At 58.5% G+C, this 24,579-nt stretch overlaps 1 protein-coding gene across 1 annotated transcript in view; it reads right to left on the bottom strand.

Moving 5' to 3' along the window:
- The window catches only part of Pfk (ATP-dependent 6-phosphofructokinase), a gene marked incomplete in the record, with an annotated part of 57,173 nt that overhangs the window by 14,386 nt on the left and 18,208 nt on the right, over positions 1–24,579 (bottom strand). Inside the window, 8 exon segments of the mRNA XM_037226771.1 lie at positions 2,365–2,496; positions 3,780–3,926; positions 6,177–6,197; positions 6,527–6,535; positions 6,899–6,971; positions 8,096–8,286; positions 9,783–9,875; positions 10,887–10,982. Of these exon segments, the coding sequence (XP_037082666.1) occupies positions 2,365–2,496; positions 3,780–3,926; positions 6,177–6,197; positions 6,527–6,535; positions 6,899–6,971; positions 8,096–8,286; positions 9,783–9,875; positions 10,887–10,982 (762 nt within the window).

Here is a 24,579-nt window from a genome sequence, read left to right as displayed (position 1 = left end):
AGAAACATGAATTAATGCGATGGTTTCCAAACATTAGGGTTACGCATTCAACACATCAATGCTTTGCGGAATAAGGCGATTGACGCGTATCTGAAGACCTGCGTAGCAAGTGTTTAAAGTGATTTTGTCCGCCATGGAACGGCAATGACTGATCCAAATGGAACAACATCGAAACCAATACCGTCTTATCAATTTGCACTCAAGTGTGTATACACCCGACGTCTTCTTTCAAAACAACATGATAGCAAATGTCGCCTGATGTGCCAGATGGCAGAGTGCCGGCTGGCAACGAGACCCATCTGGCGGCATTCCAACGATGTCCGCAATTTACACGTGACGCCCAGTTCCGAATACAAAGAAGCCGGCTGCACGTCAGCGAAGTGGCAAGACGCTCCACAGCCCAGCCGGCAACACAGACGTCCTCACACATCTCGTCCGCGCCCGGCCGGGGAGTTGACTTCCCCCAAGGTTTTTTCGAGCGCAGGTCTAGAACGAAGGCTCGCAGCGACACAAAGCTTTTAATAGCCCTTCATCCATCCACTTGGCATACTTTGTGCCGATTTATAGTTTTGACCTACCAAGACCTGGTCTAGGTGAGGTCAAAGAGGTCTGCCTCTAAAATAACTCTGACCACAAGTTTTTTTTGGGTTGGTCAATTGCTATTGTCCAACTTGCTGAAGTCTGAGAGCATGACAGTACCTACGGTTTGTATACTTCAGATTTTTCGAAAGATGCGAGGTCAATGACCTGAAATGAGCTCATTTTTTCTTTTCCATAAGATATGTAAATTTGTACACAGTTGTGTAGTCTTGGCGTCCGTTTATGAGGAAAAAAGCATTAAACCACGTGCAAAACCATCATATGACCACAGAGCACATTGCCTTGGACCGGGGCACGACTTACCTTTAAGGGTGCCTTCTGCAAAACGCATGCTGAACTCAGTGAGCAGTTTTCGCAATAATTTTGGACACAGACTTCGAATGCTCCACTGAAATCCTGTTGTGATATTATTCTAACGCATAACGAGGTAATAACATGTCATGTGATAGCACGCAAGGCCACGTGAGGTCATCCAAGGTCAATGACGTATATTGTCAGTAGCAGAGAAACTAGATGAACGAGTGTGACGCGTGTAACTACCTCCTTACTGTGTTTGCGAAGCTGATGACGTCTAATGTCATGTACCAACGTGCCTGCTCCCAGTCCTTTACAAATTCGCAGCCAAGCGTCGAAGAGAATATGTATAATGTAAACAGCTATGCGATCTTAAGCACCTGTAGTTTTACAACGCACTATTTCTCCCCACAGAAAGGCATTGCACTGGTTACATAGACCCAGCTAACACGTAAAGTTTTTCATCTGAGTGACCTACAAATTTGACCCAAGTTGACCTCAGATAGCCAGTGGGTCAGCCTAAAATAACGCTTTCGTGCCTGCAATACTTTTGTCTCGCAGCTGTTCCTGGTCATATAAACTTAAGAGCACATTGTGAAAAAGCATAATCCTCGTAGGCTACTGGTAGACCAATTTTGAACGGTGACCTGGTCTGACCTGTCCCTTGCGGGGAACACAAATTATCCGAATGTACTTGCCACAGTCTTAACGCTTATTTCCGTGCCTTCAAATCTGTCGTGACGTATAAGCATGGGTGTTAACTGCAGCTATCAGACCGTTTGTTTTTGACCTTTCATGACCTTTGGTGACCTCACATTTGACCAAATGTCAAATACTTGGTGTGCACTCTTCATGATTTCACAATACCTTCACAACGGTTGTGTTCTCATACGGTGTCTAAGGTTAAAATTTCAAAGGGGCCCGGACGGGCGTGGTTGTCTCACACCCCGGTGGGGGGGAGGGGGGGGGGCAGGTTCATAATATAGCACAGTTGCGGCCGGCTGAGCGATCCGACGCTGCCAGCACGAAACGCCCCCTGGTCGGCCTACGTGTCCAACTATCTGCCCATGACACTGGGGGCAGGGCCGGAGTCCCCAGAGGCGCCACCGGCGCGCCGGGCAGCAGCCATCAGCGCCGCCCCGCGGCCCGGAGAGGACTCGACGGCGGGCCGCGCCACCAGCCACGCCGCGGCCCGGCCCCACAGGGCGCCGGCGCGTCTGCCGATGTCAGCGACCCCGACCCAGGCGCCGGCGCGGGCGCCGGCCGCGGCCGGACAATATCAACACAGCGACGGGGCCAGGCTGACCTAGCGCGGCGCAGAGGCGGAGGAGCGCGGCAGCGTGCCGCCGCGCCCGATCCCAGCGGCACGGCCCGCGTCCCCGCCTGCCGCCGCCGCCAGAGCGCGTCTCACCGCGCCAGGCCCACGGGCGGCGCGCGTCTGCGCCGGGCGGGTGCTTCCCGCGCCCCCACCTGGATCTTATACTCCTTGAACTTGGCGGCCACCTGCGGCATGTACTTCTGCGGCAGGGTGCGCTTGGTGCCGAGGAAGGCGCCACCCTGCGGCACCCATCCCGTCACGTCGCCCCAGCCCATCTCCTTCACCTGTGGGGACAAAGACGGCTGTCAACTAGGGCTCGGGCTCGGGCTCGGGCCCGGGCTCGGGCTCGGGCTCGGGCTCGGGCTCGGGCTCGGGCACGGGCTCGGGCTCGGGCTCGGACTCGGGCTCGGGCTCGGGCACGGGCACGGGCTCGGGCTCGGACTCGGACTCGGACTCGGACTCGGGCTCGGGCTCGGGCTCGGGCTCGGGCTCGGGCTCGGGCTCGGGCTCGGGCTCGGGCTCGGGCTCGGGCTCGGGCACGGGCACGGGCTTGGGTTGGCCAGGCGCACCCGCGGCACTGCGCACGTCTATATGATTCTCCGGGCTTTTGGGCGCCACCACCGCGCAGGCCACCGGCCGCGCGGAGCCACACGTGTTTCGAGGCGGCCGTAAACGCTGCGATTTGAGAGTCATAACTCTGACGCAGGTCGTAGAACACACACCCGGCGCTCGCGGCAACATTCTGCGGCGGCATCAGGCGCATGATTGTTTTTTCAGCGCACGCGACTTGATCTTTGAGCCCGGGACCCCTCCGCAGCTGCAGGAGCCATGCGTCCGCTGCTGGTCCACGTCAGCCCGCCGCCGCAGCCGGCACCTTCAACCCAGCCCGCGTCGACCCCATCAGCAGCATGTCGGCAGTGTCCCGATTCCCCCCTCCCCCCCCTCCCCATCCCCCAGTCGGTCCGCAGTGTCGCGTACATCGCGTGGCGTCGGAGCCCCCGGCCCCGTCAATCGGCAGCGTCGGCAGAAGCGTCGGCACTCCCAGCCGTCCGGCGGCGCAGGCGGAGCGCCGGGGCCGCGGGCGGGCCCGGCCGCCAGCCGGCGAGTGCGGCCGGCAGCGCTGTTTACGCGACCGGGGCGCGCGCCGCCGCCGGCTGCCGGCTGTGCCTGGCGGCTCGGGCGCCGGCGTTACCACCGCGGTCGCGCGCTGACACGCCCCCTTCCCCCCCCCCCCTTGTCCGACACAGGACAGGCCGCCGACCGTTTGACACCCGCAACCAAGCTCGGCCAGCTGTAAGCAGGCACACCGCAGCTCTGCCTCCGTGGAGGCCACGCTTCCCCACGACGGTGCTGCTGCTGCTTAGTGTCGAGGCGCTGTCCGGTTGTCGTCTTAGTGCTCCGCTATGCGGTAGCTGCATTGCCTAAGACAGACACAGCTTGGTGGGCCGCTACGGTACCTGCCAGTGTTGCACTCACCCCACTGCCCTCAGGGCAGATGGCACCATCGCCGCCGCCCCTCCCGCTTAGTTCGGCCCCGCTCACGCTGCCGTTCGCCGTCCGTACTCACATGGCCCTCCACCAGGCCCTCGATGCCGTCCTGGATGCCCAGCACCGTGTCGCCGCGGTAGATGCTGTTACGGACGAACGAGCGCACGGCGGCGTTCATGCCGCAGCAGGGCGCGCCCACGTGCATCACGGCTAGAGTGTGACCGCCCTGCCGGCAGCGGCGCGCGGAGTCACCGTCACGTCACAGCGGCGCGCGGCGTCATCGCCACGTCACAGCGGCGCGCGGCGTCACCGTCACGTCACAGCAGCGCGCGGCGTCATCGCCACGTCGCAGCGGCGCGCGGCGTCACCACGGACGGGCCCCAGCCGGCGGCGCCACGCAGCCACCGAGCCGTGACGGCGGCGGCGCGGATGGCCAGGGTGACGCCGCCGGTGTCTGCGCACGCCGCAGTCAGCTGAGCTCAGGGGACACACGGGTCGCTGCCCGGCGCCGACCATAGGCAGCCCGCTGTGGGTGTGGAAGGCGGCGCCTTGTCAGCGGTCGCAGACGCCGTTCCGAAGGCGCGACACTGGCGCGGCGGCTCGCTGCACCACCGCGCGCTGTTTCCATTCCTAGGGGCCCCAGCTGACGTCTGGCGGGGCGCGTCCAACCACCTCGTCTGACCGGAACGCTACCGAAGGCGTCCACGGCGGTGAGCTACCCGGAGGCGATGGGACATCGGACATCACGCACGAGCATCGGCGGGCCCAGGTCAACCTGGCCAGAGACAGTCACCATTCCCGCGGAGCCGTCGGCGCAGCAAGCGCCATCAGTCTCACCGTGGGTCTCCGAACTGATAGCAGGGCCCACCCAGCCGGCGCACGTCTGGCCGGGCGATAAAAACGCAGACAGCTGCTGCTCGGCGCACGCTCAGCGATTCGCTACCAGGCCGGTGCATTTCACGCTTGTCTCGCCGGCAAAAAGACGAGACGACAAGCGTGCCCGTCGCCGACAGAGCAGCAATCGGAACATACAATATTTTGAAGGCTGCCGAACGCGACCCAGCGACCCAATTTTGTGACGGACTATCCCTAGATGCAGCCACAAAAAGCAACACAGGCGGCACGAACAAGTCGGTTGACCACATCGACCACGGCAACTACGAGTTGATCGTCTCATTCACTGAATTGAGTCCGTTATTCCATCTCATAAATGGGCCTGTTCCAGCTTCCAGCTTCCGAGTACACCAGGATAACGGCATCCGAGCGTCACAACGAGGCGCACGACCGCCCACCGACAGTCACGCAGGCATGGTCTCTCTGCGACGCGATGGATGCACACACAAACCGATGCCGAATTACATGAACTACCAACTGTCTGCAACTTCATGCAGATGCATGCGAAAACTGCCAACACAGTTCATCCTATCTGTCCGAAGGAACACATAGAGATCAAATTCCGCGTCTGCATTCATGCGCAACAATCTGCCAGGGGTCATGTTCAAGGTCAGGAAGCTTAGCGTGATAAACATACACATATTAATGCCGAACCCATGCTCACAAGCAAATACGTGAGCAAGCTCGTGAGCCTTAAATATATCACCATAGGTAACAACATCGGACAGGTCCCTGCAGCGTTGAGTGTCAATTGTGGTGTCTAGTAGCGCTGTCTTTGGCAATGGCTACTAGTCTTCACAGTGTTCCTAAACAATCGACGCCTTCGACACGGGATGTGGACATAAGCATTGTGCTTCATCGGCAATATGTCTGTTGAAGCTACTGGGTACATCGGCCGCAAGCCAAGGCCAGATGCGAATCGCCTCGCGGCGAGGGAGGGCATGACGAAAAAACATGACCTCGAGCGTTGCCGAGAGGTAGGCAAGCGCCTGTCAGATGGCAGGATAGCACCAGCCCGTGATGTCGAGCAGGGGCAAGGGGCACCTGGACCGACACGACCCGGGGTGACGTCCGGGCCGGGCCCTCGCCGGGACCGCGAGCTCGACACGGCCCGGGGTGACGTCCGGGCCGGGCCCTCGCCGGGACCGCGAGCTCGGCCGACAGCCGCGCCCTGTCCCACAGGGCCAGCCGAGGACACCGGCGATCAGGGACAAGGGGCGCCTGGACCGACACGGCCCGGGGTGACGTCCGGGCCGGGTCCTCGCCGGGACCGCGAGCTCGGCTGACAGCCGCGCCCTGTCCCACAGGGCCAGCCGAGGACACCAGCGAGTGCTGCAACACGCCCGGGACTCCAGCCGCCCAATCAAGCTTGACGAGCGCCGCTGCTGCCAGGGACCGTGTGCCGGCCTAACGTATGGGTGTATGTAACGTGGAGTCATGCTTTCCTATAAGGTTGCTATGAGGTAACGAAATGCTGCAAGGAACAATGATCAGCTCGACGCTCGCAAAAGCAATGACTCGTCTCATGCTGATCTATGACAGGTCATTAGACATGTCGAACCACGTAACGTCTTGCCCGTACCTCATCCCAGAGGGTATGTTGCTGGCACGAGGACAACAAAACGCACGTGTTAGACGCGTCTTCTCCGCTGCACATCACATAAAGAACAAGCTGGCACTGGCACCTGCTCTGACGAGCTCGACAACATCCTGAGTACACCAGAACTGTCAGGACAGCCGGCTACTCCGCCCCTCTCCTGCCGCTTGCCCAAGGCTGGATTTACACGCGCGGCATCCCACACGTCCGCTCAGTGCTGTCCTGTATCCCAATGCATGTCAATGGACAGCCGTATCTTGTGGGTGAGAGAATGCCGACGAAGCCTTGAAGCAATGCACAGTACTACGGGCACACAAAGCGTCAGCCTCACTTACCCGCACCATCTGTAAGTGAGAGAATACATATTAAAAACAACAGGAAACTTCGTCACACAATGCGCACGTGCCGTCAAAATACAGGTGGAATGTTACCAAAAATACCTGGCACAAATACGCCTCTCCGTTTCCGGCCGTCGGATCGGAGTGAGAGCATCACCGTGGACAAAACCACCGCAGCCATTTGTACCAGTGCACTGACACCAAATAGACAAAATAGCTTGAGACTACACATACAACAGTGTGCCGATGAAAACACATTTTTTCTGCATGCTGCTCGTGACGGAAAGATGACAACCATATCCAAAATATCCTACTTCAGCCACGTCAATAGCGTCCAGTCCCTGGAGCCCAGCAGGTCCACGGCTTTACCTTTCCAATGGTCTCCTTGGGCGGCTTAAGACGAGTCAGCATCTTGTACGTCTCCAGGTTGCGGGCAAAGCTCCTGAAGCGGTCCAACGCAAGCGGTACATGAGTCCATCGCGACTCCAGAAGTCCCCGGTCGCGCGGATTATTAAAATCACAGCCCACACTTAAAGTCTGGGGCTGACTGCTACCAGCTCTGATGATGGACCCCAGTCCGAACATCTTCTTCACATCACTCACGAACAGTTCACTGAAGCTGGACTTCGTCAAGTTATTACTGATGACGGAACAAGATGAAGTTAGGACAAAACCCTAGCCCTAGTGATTCCACGATTGGGTGCATTTCAGTTAGTTACTCCTTGTGCATTGCAGATCGCTAATTACTCATAATGTATCGCTAACCACGGCAAGAAATGGATGGTGCCAGACGCTCCTTTCGTCACATCACACGAACCCATGCGCTCTGCAGCGTCGGCCAACATACCAAGCACGCATCACTGCCAGCGTGCAGAGTGTGCCACGGAGCTGTGGCGACAGCGCTGCTGTTCTTCATCCGTGCAGTCCCCGCGCACCAGTCCGTGCACCCGTCAGCCCGCACCACCCGGCATCACCCTCACCACCGGTCGGTCGCGCCACCCGGCATCACCTTCCACCACCAACAGGTGGCGCCTCGCCATCCGCGACCCAACCCCTCCCCGGGCAGGGGGCGCCGACACCAGCCGGCCGCCCACCGACCTGCCACGACCCAAAACCCTCCCGGGGCAGGAGGCACCGACACCGCCTGGCCGCCCATCCAACTGCCGCAACCCCCCCCCCCCCCCTCCCACCCCCTCCCGGGGCAGGAGGCACCGACACCGCCTGGCCGCCCACCCAACTGCCGCGTCCCCCCCCCCCCTCCTCCCGGGGCAGGAGACGTCGAGACCGCCCGGCCGCCTGCCCACCTGCCGCGACCCATCCCCTCCCGGGGCAGGGGGCGCTGACACCGGCCGGCTGCCCACCGACCTGCCACGACTCAAAACCCTCCCGGGGCAGGAGGCACTGACGCCGCGCGGCCGCCTGCCCACCTGCCGCGTCCCCCCCCCCCCTCCCGGGGCAGGAGACGCCGACACCGCCCGGCCGCCTGCCCACCTGCCGCGTCCCCCCCCCCCCCGTCCACCCCCTCCCGGGGCAGGAGACGCCGACACCGCCCGGCCGCCTGCCCACCTGCCGCGCAGCTCGACGGCCAGCTCCCAGTTCTTGTCGGCCATGGCGGCGGCGACGGCCTGTGTCTTCTTGACACAGGCCATAAGCGGCACGCGCACCGCCTGGTTGCCGTCCAGGGAGATGACGCTGGCCTCGGTCTCCGGCGTGGCCTCGATGAGCGCCAGCACCGCCTCGGCACCCATGCGGCACCCCTGGCGAGCAGAGACGGCCGTCAGGCGGGGTCACATGACACCTGTCTCGCAGCGCCGGCCACGGAAGCGAGCGTCCGCCCGGAGCCTTACGACTCGCGTCAAGCAGTGCTGACGACGGGAGCGGCCTGGTCCGAGCCTAACGACGGGAGCGGGCTGGTCCGAGCCTGACGACGGGAGCGAGCTGGTCCAAGTCTGACGACGGGAGCGGGCTGGTCCGAGTCTGACGGCGGGAGCGGGTTGGTCCGAGTCTGACGATGGGAGCGAGCTGGCCCGAGTCTGACGGCGATAGGACACAGGGCGTCTCCCGACCACGGACGGAGTATCAGTCCGGACCAGACGACACCCGTCGGACGGCGACAGAAGGTGTCGGCCCGGGAGACGGGATCACGCAGCCCCGCTGACACACGCCTGACCGTTGGAGAGGCGGGTCAGTCCGGGGGCACACGGCACCCACCCACGGCACGGCGGACGGGACGGCGAGCCGGGGGTCAGTCAGCGGTGCCATGACACCCCTGACGGTCGGGCAGCAGGTCACTAGTCCATGGTTGCAGGGAACCGCTCCGGCACACTGGCCAGATGGCAGCACGGTCCGTTGCAGGTCACCAGGCACACATCCCGCGATCCTGATAATCGCGGTGAACTCAGTGCTGGGCCACCCCACACCCTTCCTTGGCACGCACCATTCAGGGCTCTGGGATGCGCGACAGTCAGAGGGAAGGCAGTCGATGGTTACACAACGCCCATTTGGGGCTGCTGACGACAGGGGACGAGCGTCTCTCTGGGGTCGCACGGCACTCATTTGGTACCTCGAGCGATTGAAAAGGATGGTGCCAGTCCCAGACTGAGAAGGCTCCGATACCACAGGGACACCCGAACCCATCCAGCGTCCCTCCTGCCAGACACCATGTCCGTGAGGATATGTTGAGCAACAGCACTCTTCCCAACCATTCTGATACAGAGGCAACCACTGACAATAGACCACACCAGGTGATAACGTTGAACCCCATAGCAGTTAGCTATGAAAAAGGAATAGCGCCCAATAAATTTTGTCGCTTCCTTCCAAAGGCTAAGTCGAAAAGGTGTTGCTTTGGTTCATACAAAAGAAACAACTGAGCAAAAAGAAGTAATGCAATGAGTACGCTTAAGGTATCTATTGCAAAAGAGCATAAAATGACCACCTGTGCTGCCATCTATAAACGAATTGCTCCACGTCACAATCGCTCCGCACAGCAATAGATGAAATCACATTACTCTTTAAGTTCGTCCATCGTTTTCCTCAACTGCCACAATTCTCCCAACTGACAGTTTCTAGACGCGACTGTGATAACCTGGGGGATGGCGACAGAGATAGCCAGGACGTGCGCGCCGGACCTCCGGACGCGCGCGCCGGACCTCCCGGACGTGCGCGCCGGACCTCCGGACGTGCGCGCCGAACCTCCGGACGTGCGCGCCGGACCTCCGTGCTGACCGCGGCCGTCCGCCAGCGGACCACTCACCAGGATGCGGTCGAAGGCTGAGGGACTGCCACCGCGCTGCACGTGGCCCAGCACGGTGACGCGTGTGTCGAAGCCCAGATTGTCGACCACCACCTGGCCGACAGACCACCGCCGCCGGGGTGAGGGACACGGTCGGAGACGCTGGGACAGCGGGTCAGACAGCCTGGCCCAGTGGCGGGTTCGGCACATTTCGACGGCAGTCGCTTGTCCACGGCCCAGAAAATTAGACGTCGGCTCACGTAACCACCGATATCTAAGGCAGAGCCCGTGAGCTAAACAAAACAAGTCGGTGACAGCGCCTGAGGACCAGCTGGCGTGCAACGGATACTGCAATGGAAAAGGTGCCCACGAGACGGTGCGACACCATACCGGACAGCGGCTCCACAGACAGTATGACACCACCCCAGGGAGAATCTCCAGAGACAGGGTGATACCAACCCGGCAGCAGCTTCAGAGGCAGTGTGACACCAACCCGGCAGCAGCTCCAGAGACAGGGTGACCATCCCGGGCAGCAGCTCCAGAGGCAGTGTGACACCATCCCGGCAGCGGCTCCAGAGACAGTATGACACCACCCCGGGCAGCAGCTCCAGAGACAGTGTGATACCACCCCGGGCAGCAGCTCCAGAGACAGTGTGATACCACTACGGCAGCAGCTCCAGAGGCAGCGTGACACCAACCCAGCAGCAGCTTCAGAGACAGTGTGACACCATCCCGGGCAGCAGCTCCAGAGGCAGTGTGACACCATCCCGGCAGCGGCTCCAGAGACAGTATGACACCACCGCGGGCAGCAGCTCCAGAGACAGTGTGATGCCACCCTGGGCAGCAGCTCCAGAGACAGTGTGATACCACTACGGCAGCAGCTCCAGAGGCAGCGTGACACCAACCCAGCAGCAGCTTCAGAGACAGTGTGACACCAAGCCGGCAGCAGCTCCAGACAGTGTGATACTACTACGGCAGCAGCTCCAGAGGCAGTGTGACACCACCCCGGCAGCAGCTCCAGACATTGTGGGACACCAACCCCGCGGCAGCTCCAGACAGTGTAACACCAGCACGGCAGCAGTCAGACCTGGCCATCCGACACCTGCCGGACTCCAGTCGGCTCACCTGCTTGATCTTGTCGGCGGTGACGGCGTTGCCGTCGCGGTCGATGGCGCCCTCCGCCACGATGATGATGTTGAGCCGCTGGCCCAGCTCGCGCTCCTGCTCGCGGCACACGAGCGCGGGTCAGCCGGCCGCCGGTGGGGCGAGAGGCGCGCGCCGCCACCAGGTGACGTCGCGACGGCACAAAGTGGTCCCAACCAAGTCTTACGGGGCTTTGAGGATTAGGGCCTGAACGGGCGGTGATAAACAGACCGAGCAAAGCACAAAAGCTATCAAAAAACATCACAAAATCTCGAAAAAGTACACAATTTGAAAGTGATGTATCAAAAGCGCAAGCGAAATACGGGCTGTCGGCGCGTCACACATTCCGTGGTATACCACCGCGGTCGCAGCACACTGCAGACCAGGCTCCCAGGACAAGGCGGTGACCTGGCGCCGATGGCTTACCGCCACCAGTGGCACCTTCAGTTTCTACTCCCTCCCGTTGCAGAGATAACGCCTGCTCTGCGCAGCACGCTTGTCCGTGGCTCGCAAGCGGCAAAGACGTCCTGCTCGCCGGACGCACAGCCATGGGGCGTCGATTTGTGTAAATGATAGACTGGGTAGGGGGGGGGGGGGGGGGGCGAGAGTTCGACTGTTCAACGTTTCCTGAATATGTTGCTGAAAATTACCGCATTTTGTTTTGACGAACAGGATTGGTTTTCCACCATTCACACACTAATACCGATTTTAGCAGCACAGTAGCCATGGCTTTCAAATGATGCTGGAAGCAGGTAATACTCGCAAGACTTAGAGCGTTTCCCCCAAATTTTTTAACATGCCCCATAAAAATGCCAGGGGACCAAAGCAATTTTCAGAGGAGATCAGCATTGAAAAAGGCAGGGCCCTCACAAAATGATACAAATCGACACCCCTGTGCGCAACTCACAACCGAAGCCGCCCAGCGCAGCAGAACGCGCGCGTGTGTGCAAGCGTACCCAACGTGCATCTGCGCTAGCTCGCGCAAGCAAAGCAGGCAGGCTGAAGGATTGAGGGATAGAAGACAAGCGAAACGGAGGGATTAACAAGGCAAGCAGCGACCAGAAAGGTATCAATAGATGCCGAATAGCATGCAAATAATAAAACAAGGCGTTATTTGCCGACTGTTTGGTCACACTACTCGGACCGAACATCACGGCCCCTCGGACCCAACGCTGACCTAGCAAAGGAAGGCCATCCGTCTGGTTTGCCATGAGGCAGGTGGTGGAGGCGGTGTCTCGCGTTTGGTCCCGTGCATCACTGGACTGTTTTTCGGCGGACGCATGACACTAACGGGACCTACAAGGATTAAATCCTGACAAAGAGTTAGACAAAGGGTAGGAGCTGCTGCGTCTGAGGTCGGTGACGGTATTTTCAACTCTGACAACCGCATGGTAACGACCCAGTTTTCTGTAAAATGTGGGCCGGCCTCCCGCCCTTCCCGATCTAAGGCTTACAACTACAAACAGGCAGACTTCGACGGTCTGCGCACTGCTCTCGGGGTCATTCCTTGGCGTATTCTAAATGATTTAAGTGTTGATGATGCCGTCCATCTGTTCTATGATCTTGTATTCGCCACCACTGCAAACTTCATACCTATTGTTGAGCTCCGAAAGAAATTTCCTCCATGGTTTGACCGGCCCGTTCGAGGCTTGCTGCGTGACAGGGAGATGGCACACAGACGTAAGAAAGCGCTTCCGACCGCCCACAATATCGCTAGGCACCGTACTGCTAGAGCCGACTTCAAAACAGCAGCTGATGCTAAATATCCCGAGTATTTGTTGGGTCTAATGCGAGACCAAGGGCAACCGAAACGTTCTTGGTCTTTGTTGAGTCCTTGAAGTCATCAGCGCACATATCCTCCGTTCTTGAGTGCGATGGCAATGTGTACAAGGGTGATGAGTAGCGTGCCAACTGTCTGAATGCGTTTTGCTCGTAAGTTCTGTGATCCTGACGTTTGTATATTGCCTGACCACCTTTGCTCGATGCTCTTGGATTAACGCTACCTCAGTGCACACAAGGTCTGTGGTCCCGACGGGCTCAGTGCCCGGATTCTCAAGGAATGTGCCGAGGAGCTGGCTATTCCGTTAGAAATAATATGCAAGCTTTCTCTACGCTCCAGCGTCTTCCCCGCCATGTGGAATCACGAGAATGTGACACCGGTGCATAAGAAGGGGCCCAAAAAGCTGCCTGAAAATAACAGAACTGTGTTGTTACTTCCCATCTGTTCAAAAATATTGGAGAAGTTGTGAACAATAGCCTATTACAGGTTTGTCTGCCCGCCCCATCCCCAGCAAAGCACGGATTCCTGCCAAAGCGCTTTTGCATCACAAACCTTTCATGTTCTTTAACATTGCTGTACATCTCAAAACGTTCACAAACAGATGCAATTTACACCGATCACTCTTCAGCATTCACCAGCGTGAATCACCTTCTGCTACACAAGCTCCGCTATTCTTTTTGCATCACCGGCCGTGCGTACAGCTGGCTGGAGTCGTACTTCAGCAATCGTTCACAACGCGTGGTGCTGAACCGCAAACAGTCTGACTGGATTCCACTGCGATATGTGTCCTGACATCTGTGTTCATTCTGTGCCCCGGAAGGCAGCATCTTAGGACCGTTGCTGTTCGCCTGTTTTCTGGCTGATGTTCCTGACCAAATCGAGAGTGCCTTATGAACGCTGATGATGCGAAAATTTATCACCGAATCGACGACGTAGCAGATTGTCTTACATTTGAGGCAGATTTGGATCGCCTCTGGTCCAATGGTCCAATGGTCCAATGGTCCAAAAACTGGGGACTGAAACTGAACCCAGCTAAGTGCAATACCACATCATTCACCCTCCGCAAATCGCCTGCTCACTACTCATACGCACTAGACGGTCACCGCTTGGATAGCTGCCAGCAGATTCGTGATCTTGGCGTCTTGCTGGACACCAAACTAACCTTTGCCAATCACATAGATTCAGCGGTCTCGAAGGCAAATAGGATGCTGGGCCTTCTCATGCGAAGCGTGCAAATGCCGTGCCCTCGTCAGGCGCCTCTTCAACGCTCATGTGAGACCATTGATAGCGCACGGTAGCGTTATTTGAAGCGGTGCTGCCGTTTCCCATCTTCCACGGTTCGAAAGGCTACAACACCGTTTTCTCATATGGCTGGGTTCGAGTAGCCAGCCTCGGTGTCCTCCACTGGATTGTGAGCATCTTCTCGCTTTCTTTAAAACATCATCTATCAAGCCACGCTTCACTCAGTCTGACATCTTATTTCTTTACATCATATTTCATCACCGGCTTGACCGCGCTCACCTGAAATCACTGTGCAGTCTGGCTACACCCGTCCAGCGTTCTCGGCATGTCGCCCTTTTCCACCAGCCATTTGCAAGGGTCAATACTGTTAAAAACGGATTTGTCGCACGACTACCCGCTGTCTGCAATTAATTTTTGCGGCATTTTCCTTCAACTAACGTTTTTCATCCAACAAAATCATTCCGATCTGATTTGTTTAGGTTCGCCGGCAGACGCGGAACATTTTCTTGACGACTTGTTGCGCGACTGTGTGTAATGTGTGTGGGCGTGTGTGTGTGTTTGGTTGGGTTTTTGTTTTCGTGTGTATCTTATCTTTATTGTTCTCAAAACTGGACTTCATCCGTAACTGGGCTTTTGCCTGTGGAATGCTCACGTCCTAAATATACAAATAAACAAATAAACAACACGGGTGCGGCCGGTGGGGACGTGGGAGCATCGTGTTAGTCTTCTTCGACAGTGAAAAGAGACCTCAAGCACACCTTGAAAGGTGGGAAGCAGCACGACGACGTTCACAGTCCCAAACATAGTTCGGTGTGGCAAGTTAATTTGTTTCCTCGCGACTTCCACCCCAAAATCCTTACTGCTAAATTGTACGCATCGTGCCACCGAGCAGCCTATCCTGCGTCACATCCTCCTAGACATTTACATACAATGTCTGTTTACTGCACAATATTTGTGATCTCGTCCACGGGGTGTTGTGTGATCTCGTACATGGGGTATCGTGTGATCTCGTACATGGAGTGTTATGTGATCTCGTACATGGGGCGTTCTGTGATCTTGCAAATGGGGTGTTGTGTGATCTCGTACATGGGGTGTTGTGTGATCTCGTACATGGGGTGTTGTATGATCTCGCACATGGAGTGTCGTGTGATCTCGTACACGGGATGTTATGTGACCTCTTACACGGGATGTTGTGTGATCTCGTGCATAGGGTATTGTGTGATCTCGTACATGGGATGTTGTGTGATCTTGCACATGGAGCGTTGTGTGATCTCGTACATGGAGTGTCGTGTGATCTCGTACATGGGGTGTCGTGCGATCCCGTACATGGCGTGTTGTGTGATCTCGTACATGGGGTATCGTGTGATCTCGTACATGGAGTGTTATGTGATCTCGTACGTGGGGTGTTCTGTGATCTTGCAAATGGGGTGTTGTGTGATCTCGTACATGGGGTGTTGTGTGATCACGCACATGGGGTGTTGTGTGATCATGCAAATGGGGTGTTGTGTCATCTCGTACACGGGGTGTTGTGTGATCTCGCACATGGAGTGTCGTGTGATCTCGTACATGGAGTGTCGTGTGATTTCGTACATGGGGATCTCGTACATGGGATGTCATGTGATCCCGTACATGGGGTGTCGTGTGATCTCGTGCATTGGGTGTTGTGTGGTCTCGTGCATTGGGTGTTGTGTGATCTCGTACATGGGATGTTGTGCGATCTTGCACAAGGAGTGTTGTGTGCTCTTGCACTTGGGGCATTGGCATGCACTTTAATGCATAAATAAAAGATAAGCAGTAATGAGATTGGCTCAATAATGGGCTGGAACGGACCTTGTCAGGCATTGCGGGAAAGAAGTTATCCTGGACGTAATGGGCCAGGGGTGCGTAATAGTCGACAAGTCTGCGCTACGTCGCCGGAAATGAGCTGAACATCCAGGCTGCACGAAACGGGGGCTGATTGAAGCGTATAGGATAAAGTGCAATATAAAATGCACGCCACATTTCAAATTCCAAAAACGTGTAAAGCATACATGCTCCGTCAGATATGGCACAAAATAAATACCCAATGTCGGCGAAACAGAGCGCGTCATTGTACACGTCGCTTAGTTCTGTGCCAACGCAAGAGCCGGTGCGTTTTGAGCAGCAGCTGGGACAAATGCCGAGGACGGACCAGACGTGGCCGGCGTCAGGTGTAGACGGACACGGGGCGTGCCGAGGAGAGGGGGCTGCGCGACCGCCGTCTACGGGGCGCGTCTGGTTAGTGGGGGAGGGGGGGGGGGCACGTCACTCCCCACGCCGTCACCTGGCGCAGCTTCTCGCACAGCCGCTCGGGCCAGTCGTGCGTGGGCGGACTCTCCGGCAGCAGCAGGAAGTCGGCCTCGCTGGCCGCGGCCGCCGACAGCGCCAGGTAGCTGCCCGGACACAGAGCCGACGGTGGGCTCAGCGCCCGCCCGCCCGGCCACGGCGCGCACGGCCGGCGGCCGACGCACGCCAGCGACGAGATAGGGCGCTCGGGAGAGGCGCTGGGGCGCTCGGGAGAGGCGCCGGGGCGCTCAGGTGAGGCGTCGCGGCGCTCGGGGGAGGTACCGGGACGCTCGGGTGAGGCACCGGGGCGCTCGGGTACGGTTACGGGGCGCTCGGGTGAGGTACCGGGACGCTCGGGTGAGGCACCGGGGCGCTCGAGTAAGGTACCGGGGCGCTCGGGGGAGGCACCGGGGCGCTCGGGTAAGGTACCGGGGCGCTCGGGTGAGGCGCCCGGGCGCTCAGGTGAGGCGTCGCAGCGCTCGGGTGAGGTACCGGGGCGCTCGGGTAAGGTACCGGGGCGCCCGGGTGAGGTACTGGGGCGCTCGGATGAGGCACCGGGGCGCTCGGGTAAGGTACCGGGGCGCTCGGGTGAGGCACCGGGGCGCTCGGGTAAGGTACCGGGGCGCTCGGGTGAAGTACCGGGACACTCGGGTGAGGCACCGGGGCGCTCAGGTAGGGTACCGGGGCGCTCGGGTAAGGTACCGGGGCGCTCGGGTGAGGCACCGGGGCGCTCAGGTAAGGTACCGAGGCGCTCGGGTAAGGTACCGGGGCGCTCGGGTGAGGCGCCGGGGCGTTCAGGTGAGGCGTCGCGGCGCTCGGGTGAGGTCCTGGGGAGTTCCGGTGATGTACCGGGACGCTCGGGTGAGGCACCGGGGCGCTCGGGTGAGGCACCGGGGCGCGCGGGTGAGGCGCCGGGAGTTTGATGAAGGGTCTGGACACTGATGGGAGAGGACGAAAACCGGCCCCCCGTGGCATATTAAGTTCTCAGTTTTGGTTGAAAAGTACGCCCGTGATTGGCGACGGAGGTCTTTCGTCGGCTCGCTTGACTGGCGTGATCAGCGATGTTCCCGGCTTTTGAGGGTGGCTGCCGCCGACCATGACCAAAACAACGACGAAGCAGAGTGGTGTTACGATATGTGCAAGACGGATAGAAACAACCTTGTAGAAAGAGTAGAGCAGCAAGGGTAAATTGAAGGTGCGAAAGGTTTGCAAGTCCATACCTAGCTGGCATCACCCAGCCGCGAGTGTCGCAAAGGATCGCCGCATCCCCGCGTTTTCCCCAGGCGTCAAACAGCGCGAGCCCAGCCGCCCCGGCGTCGCCAGTGCGCGGCCAGCCTCTGCTACGCCCGCCGACCAAGGCCTGCGCGCCGCCCGCCAACGCCGACATGCGGCTTGCCTGTCGCAGCTTCTTGCTCATGATCCGCTGCCAGGTGACCTCGGCCGGCCACTCGGGAAGGAAGACAAAGTCGGCCTCGACGGCGAGGGCGGTGGTCAGCGCCAGGTACCTGCGACGGCCGACGGCGGACAGGGCTGAGGCGTCACCTGACGTCTCGCCCGACAGTCAGGGCCGCCGGAAACGGCCGGACTGTGCAACGGCTGGTCAACGGGCTACTCGTATAACGACGAGCTCTCAGCTGGCCCGTTTGTAAGGCACCATCAGCAGTGTTTTTTCCCCGATTAGAATTTTGTACCACACGGTGTAGGGTGAACAATCTGGTAGGCTGCTGTGGCAGGCACTGGGCCTTAGGTTACGGTGACGCATCCCATCCAGCTCAACGGACATTCGGTAATTGCAGCCCCATAAAATGAAGCATCGAGAAAAATAAAAAACTGCCCACGTCGAGCAATGCTAGTGTAGTGAGATCAAACACACGCAAATATCCTTAAAAGGCACTACCAGTGCACGGACGTTACATCTTCCGCAAAACTGTCTGGATTACCTGTAGCCCTTTTGACTGTGTCTCCCCCTACCAAAGGCGAAGCGCCTAGCCGAATATGAGCTGCAGCACTAGCTGCCCATAACTCAAGAGCGGGATAACTCAGGCGCAAGCGGCAGCACGCAACGAGTCTGCGCGTTTGTACCGCGCAGACACGTGCATGCCCGCGATCAAAGCGTCCGGTCTGTTCCCATCGCTCCTCTCACCTCCTTTAAACTAATTTGATCATTCCCGTGGCTCCTCCAACCTACTCCAAGCTCATCTCATTTGTTGAAGGAGCGACGGGAACAGACCCATTGTGCCATCGTTTGGGAAAAGGGACTTGCCGCGTGCAGTTTGGCGACGATCTTGTTCTCCCAGTCGCCCGGAGGCCACTCAGGTATGAACACGAAGTCAGCCTCGACGGTCAAGGCCGTTACCAGGCCCAGGTAGCTGGAGCGGGGCAGAGGGTGGGCGGAGGAGGGTCAGAGGGCAGGGAACAGGAGCCAGCGGACGGCGGGGCGCCGAGTCGGACATAACAGCCTGGCCGCACGGTGACTGGGGTCTCAGACATGTCATACAGCGCGAATGGCATGAAAAACAACCAAAAACAGCGATCTAGTCGTGCCAAGTACATACCAACTGAATATAAATTAGACATCCATAAAACCACAAACACAAGTCACATAAACGCAGACATACGAGCACATCATGAGCGAGACTGCTGGAAAATCAACGAAAACCGGCGGGACAACAGAACGGTGCTTGCAGACAAAGGCAACACAGCTGCCAGCAGACTGGGCCGAAAGCAGCCTGAGGGTCACGCGGAGGGGCCAGTAAGAGTCCACCGCCCCCCCCCCCCCCCCCCTCATGCGATAGCAACTTGCCATACGCAGTTTGGAGCACATGGTGGCCTCCCAGCCGAGCGCCGGCGGCTCCTCGGGCAGGAACATCCAGGAGGCCTCGGACGCCAGCGCCGCCACCAGCGCCAGGTACCTTGGTCGGCGGGCACCGTCAGGCCGAAGGCGCGCAGCGACGCGGGGCGACGGCCGGGGGCCTCGCGACAGATGCCGCCCACCCACCACCACGGGGCGCACGCGGCCCGAGACGTCACAGCGACTACGCTCGGCAGACGGCCACTGTTGTCGTCACGCAGCGGCCGCCAGCAGCACGGCTCAGGCTGCCGTGCCACGGCGGACTTCAGAGCGGGTGTCGCCAGACCACGACCGGCGCACGGCCTTCACGGTCAATGTACACGGCGCCGATTCAGGACGGGACGGCACACGCGACGCCGCAAACGGTCTGGGCACTCCGCAACAGACGCACAACGGGCCGGCGCACTCGACGACACACTCACGCACACACGCACACACAGACCCGACTCAACACGGGTGGCCCTCCCCAAACAAGCACAGCACAGCCGCGCCTCTTCGCTACACACCGGACCCCGAACACGGCGCACCCGCGCCTTCACCAAGCCAGCACCGCCACCGCGGCCGATCTGTCCGCCAGCCGTGACGCCTGCGACGCCCGTGACGCCCGTGACGCCGCGCTCGGGCGCCGTCGCCGCCTTGCACGCGGTGCCAGACGCGAGCGGCGACCTCCGGCGCCGGGCCAGAGTCCCCCGCGACGCGCCACTCACCCGCAGTGCCGGCCCATCACCTCCATGATGAAGCAGCGCTGGTGCGAGTAGGCCGTGGCCGAGATGGCGTCGCACGCCTCGATGATCCTGGAACAGCGGGCCACTATTAGCGCGGCCAGGACAGCGGCCGCCAGTGCCGCGTTCAACGTTCGTGATAATGTGAGTTTACGGTTGTTGCAACGTACACTTATCATGTACAACACAAGACACACCAACTGAGTTCTTAACATGGAGTTCACAGGCCCCCGACGTTGCACGGAATGTAGTTTTTGTGATAGTAACAGTTGCACGTGCTGACAAGGATATCAGAGCTACTCCAGTGTTCGTTTGATCAATCAGTTACGTATGTGGATAAGTGCATTTGCGAAGAACGTTATGCACGTCAATAACAGAGTACGAAGAGGAGAAGAGAGAAGAGAGAGAGAGAGAGAGGAGAAGAGGAAGAGAAGAGAGAGAGATAGCGAGAGAAGAGAGAGAGAGAGAGAGAGAAGAGAGAGAGAGAGAAGAGAGATAGAGAGAGAGAGAATAGAGAGAGAGAGACAGAGACAAGAGACGAGACAGACAGAGACATAGACAGAGACATAGACAGAGACAGAGACAGAGACAGAGACAGAGACAGAGACAGAGACAGAGAGACAGAGACAAGACAGACAGAGACAGAGACAGAGAGAGCAGACAGACAGAGACAGAGACAGAGCAGAGACAGATACCGAGACAGAGACAGAGACAGAGACAGAAGACAGAGACAGACAGAGACAGAGACAGAGACAGAGACAGAGACAGACGACAAGACAGAGACAGAGACATAGACAGACAGAGACAGAGACAGACAGAGACAGAGACAGAGACAGAGACAGAGACATAGACAGAGACAGAGACAGAGACAGAGACAGACAGAGACAGAGAACAAGACAGAGACCGAGACAGAGACGAGACAGAGACAGAGACAGAGACAGAGACAGAGACAGAGACAGAGACAGACAGAGAGAGACAGAGACAGAGACAAGACAGAGACAGAGACAGACAGAGACAGAACAGAGACAGAGACAGAGACAGAGACATAGACAGAGACATAGACAGAGACAGAGACAGAGACAGAGAGACAGATACATAGACAGAGACAGAGACAGAGAAGAGACGAGACAGAGAGAGACAGAGACAGACAGAGACAGAAGACAGAGACAGAGACAGAGACAGAGACAGAGACAGAGACAGAGACAGAGACAGAGACAGAGACAGAGACAGAGACAGAGACAGAGACAGAGACAGAGACATAGCAGAGACAGAGACCAGACAGAGACGAAGACAGATACATAGACAGACAGAGACAGAGACAGAGACAGAGACCGAACAGACAAGAGAGACAGAGACAGAGACATAGACAGAGACAGAGACGAGACAGATACAGAGACAGAGACAGAGACATAGAGACAGAGACAGAGACAGAGACAGAGACAGAGACAGAGACAGAGACAGAGACATAGACAGAGCGAGAGCGAGAGCGAGAGCGAGAGCGAGAGCAGAGCGAGAGCGAGATCGAGAGCGAGAGCGAGAGAGAGAGAGAGAGAGAGAGAGAAAAAAAAAAATGCATTGACATTTCGGCTACATGTCTTTATGAAAGCAAATATCCGCAGTAAATTCAGAATTAATGCAATCTACAATTTGCAAATATCAGCAGTAAATTCTAAATTGATACAACTTATAATTTGCAAATATCAGTAGTAAACTCAAAATTAATTCTCAATTCAGACTTTTGGATTCACTACTGATATTCCCTTCGACCAGGGCATGTAGCCGAAATATCAATGTATCTATCTCTCCTATATATATTCTAAGAGGAATAAGGCTATTAGTACCGTCTTATAATATGATCAACTAATTCATGAATCGTCAGCCTGGGAGCGTCGTCAATCAACTGGAACATAGGTCAGTTGATTCTTCCGGAGTTAACGTTGGTCAACTCCGGAAGAAAACAAGTATTTCGTTACGCATGTTGCTGATCGTTTGCTGTCTCCGTCTCGCACCGCAGCAATCCATCTCATGGTTAAGGACAAGTAAGCAAGAAGGGATAGTCAATTTAGTCGACGGGACACATGCCTCGCCAATGCCAGCCCTCATAGTTTCCTGTGAACTAATACCCGATGTTCTCTCCGCACTGCACTGGACTCCCACCATCATGCTGTACGTGCTTCCAGCTACAGCTCATCTTGTCACGGGACGGGCACCGACACTACCTTCAAATGCGAGAGCAAAACTGCTGAGAACACCAGTATCGAATTCACCATAAACACCGGCATGCGACTCCCGCTTTCAGACTAGTCCCCCCAAGATTGAACGCTGGCAAATCTGCCGCAGCTCCCAGGCTCGATGTCACGACAGCACCGGCCCAAGGCGACCACTGTCGGAGAGGTGGGGGCGGGGCGGAGGCGGACGGGGGCGGGTAGGGTCCAGATGTCGGCCCCGCCCGGTCGACCCACCGATGCAGCGCCGAGTCGGTGCCGATTGTCATGTCCGTGCCGCAAAAGTCGTTGTCGATGGAGCCCACCATGCCGACGATGTTCAGGTGCGCGTACTTCTTCCTGTCCCCCTCGGCGATCCTCGCTGCGGGCGCACGGGCGACCACGCCAGGCTCAGAGCGTGGCGACAGCCGACAGATGCCGGCAGAGCGACTGGGCACCGAAGCGGCGATGCTCTTGCTCACTCACACCACACGAGCAGGCCCGCCGCCACAATGGGCAGCGCGTACTTCGTGTTGTTAATTGGTGTTAAATGACAATAGCCTGCCCTGGATTGCAGCATAACTCATATCCAATGCACCAGAATGCACTGGCTAAATGAAGATACCCCGCGATCATTCAGGCGTATAATGCAAAATAGCAAAGTAGCTACAACATGGCACAAGCTGTGATGATTTTCAACAAGAGCGACTAATGTTAAAAAAAACGGGAGCCTGGAGTCTTTCTTGCTTAAAGCAAGCGGATTAATATTAATGTCGCGCCATGACATGGAAACATGAGGCTCCCTGGCTTCTGGGGCTCCCGCCCCCCCCCCCCCCCCCCAAACACACAACCATAATTTCGGGCACTAACTGGTTAGTCTGTGGGGATGACCGATCGTTGTGCTGCCTTCATATGGACACGAGAAACATACATAACAAAGTTGACGTCATGAAAACAAGGAACATGCTTACTGCGATCTAAACACCGGGACAAACACCCTCTCCCAGAGTCCACTGAGGGGCGGGGATGGCGGCGGAGGGAGTACCCAGTACGGCCCGCAGCACGCTCACAGTTCTTGAGGAGCTCGTCGAGTAAGCTGCTCCACTCCTGGCGGAAGCAGTTGGCGCCTGTCAGAGAACCATCGCCGCCGATCACCACCAGGTTGGTGATTGCCGCGCTTCACCAGGTTCTCCGCAGCCTTCAGACGGCCGGCGCGCTCCTTGAAGTCCATGCAGCGCGCCGAGCCGATCACGTGCCGCCCTGTCGGCGCGAGCGCACGGCTCGGTGAGCAGGCAGACAGCGGCCCGGAGGTGTACGGCTTGGTCCAGCAGGCAGACAGCGGCCCGGAGGTGTACGGCTTGGTCAGCAGGCAGACAGCGGCCCGAAGGTGCACGGCACGGTGAGCAGGCAGACAGCGGCCAGGAGGTGCACGCTCAGTAAGCAGGCAGACAGCGGCCCGGAGGTGCACGGCCCAGTGAGCAGACAGACAGCGGCCCGGAGGTGAACGGCCCAGTGAGCAGACAGACAGCGGCCCGGAGGTGTACGGCCCAGTGAGCAGACAGACAGCGGCCACCGGGAGGTGTACGGCTTGCGTCAGAAGGCGACAGCGGTCGGAGGTGTACGGCTTGGTCAGTAGGCAGACAGCGGCCCGGAGGTGTACGGCCCAGTGAGCAGGCAGACAGCGGCCGGAGGTGTACAGCCCAGTGAGCAGGCAGACAGCGGCCCGGAGGTGCACGGCTCAGTGAGCAGGCAGACAGCGGCCCGGAGGTGTATGGCTCAGTGAGCAGGGCAGACGGCGGCCGGAGGTGCACGGCCCAGTGAGCAGGCAGACAGCGGACCGGAGATGCACGGCCCAGTGAGCAGGCAGACAGCGGCCCGGAGGTGTACGGTCCAGTGAGCAGACAGACAAGCGGCCCGGAGATGCACGGCCTAGTGAGCAGGCAGAACAGGGCCCGGAGATGCACAGCCCAGTGAGCAGGGCAGACAGCGGCCAGGAAGATGCACGGCTTCAGTAACCCAGGCAGACAGGGGCCCGGAGATGCACGGCCTAGTGAGCAGGCAGACAAGGCCCCGGAGATGCACGGCCTAGTGAGCAGGCAGACGGCGGCCCGGAGATGCACGGCCCAGTAAGCAGGCAGACAGGGCCCTGGAGATGCACGGCCTAGTGAGCAGGCAGACAAGGCCCCGGAGATGCACGGCCTAGTGAGCAGGCAGACGGCGGCCCGGAGATGCACGGCCCAGTGAGCAGGCAGACAGCGGCCCGGAGATGCACGGCTCAGTAACCAGGCAGACAGGGCCCTGGAGATGCACGGCCTAGTGAGCAGGCAGACAAGGCCCGGAGATGCACGGCCTAGTGAGCAGGCAGACGGCGGCCTGGAGATGCACGGCCTAGTGAGCAGGCAGACAAGGCCCCGGAGATGCACGGCCTAGTGAGCAGGCAGACAGGGCCCCGGAGATGCACAGCCCAGTGAGCAGGCAGACAGCGGCCCGGAGATGCACGGCTCAGTAACCAGGCAGACAGGGCCCTGGAGATGCACGGCCTAGTGAGCAGGCAGACAAGGCCCCGGAGATG

This window comes from Pollicipes pollicipes, unplaced genomic scaffold (genome assembly GCF_011947565.3).
Source record: "Pollicipes pollicipes isolate AB1234 unplaced genomic scaffold, Ppol_2.1 Scaffold_5724;HRSCAF=6776_pilon_pilon_pilon, whole genome shotgun sequence".
Taxonomy (NCBI): Eukaryota; Metazoa; Arthropoda; class Thecostraca; order Pollicipedomorpha; family Pollicipedidae; genus Pollicipes; species Pollicipes pollicipes.
The sequence above is the reverse complement of the archived record's forward strand: the minus strand, read 5'-3'. Positions and strand labels throughout refer to the sequence as shown.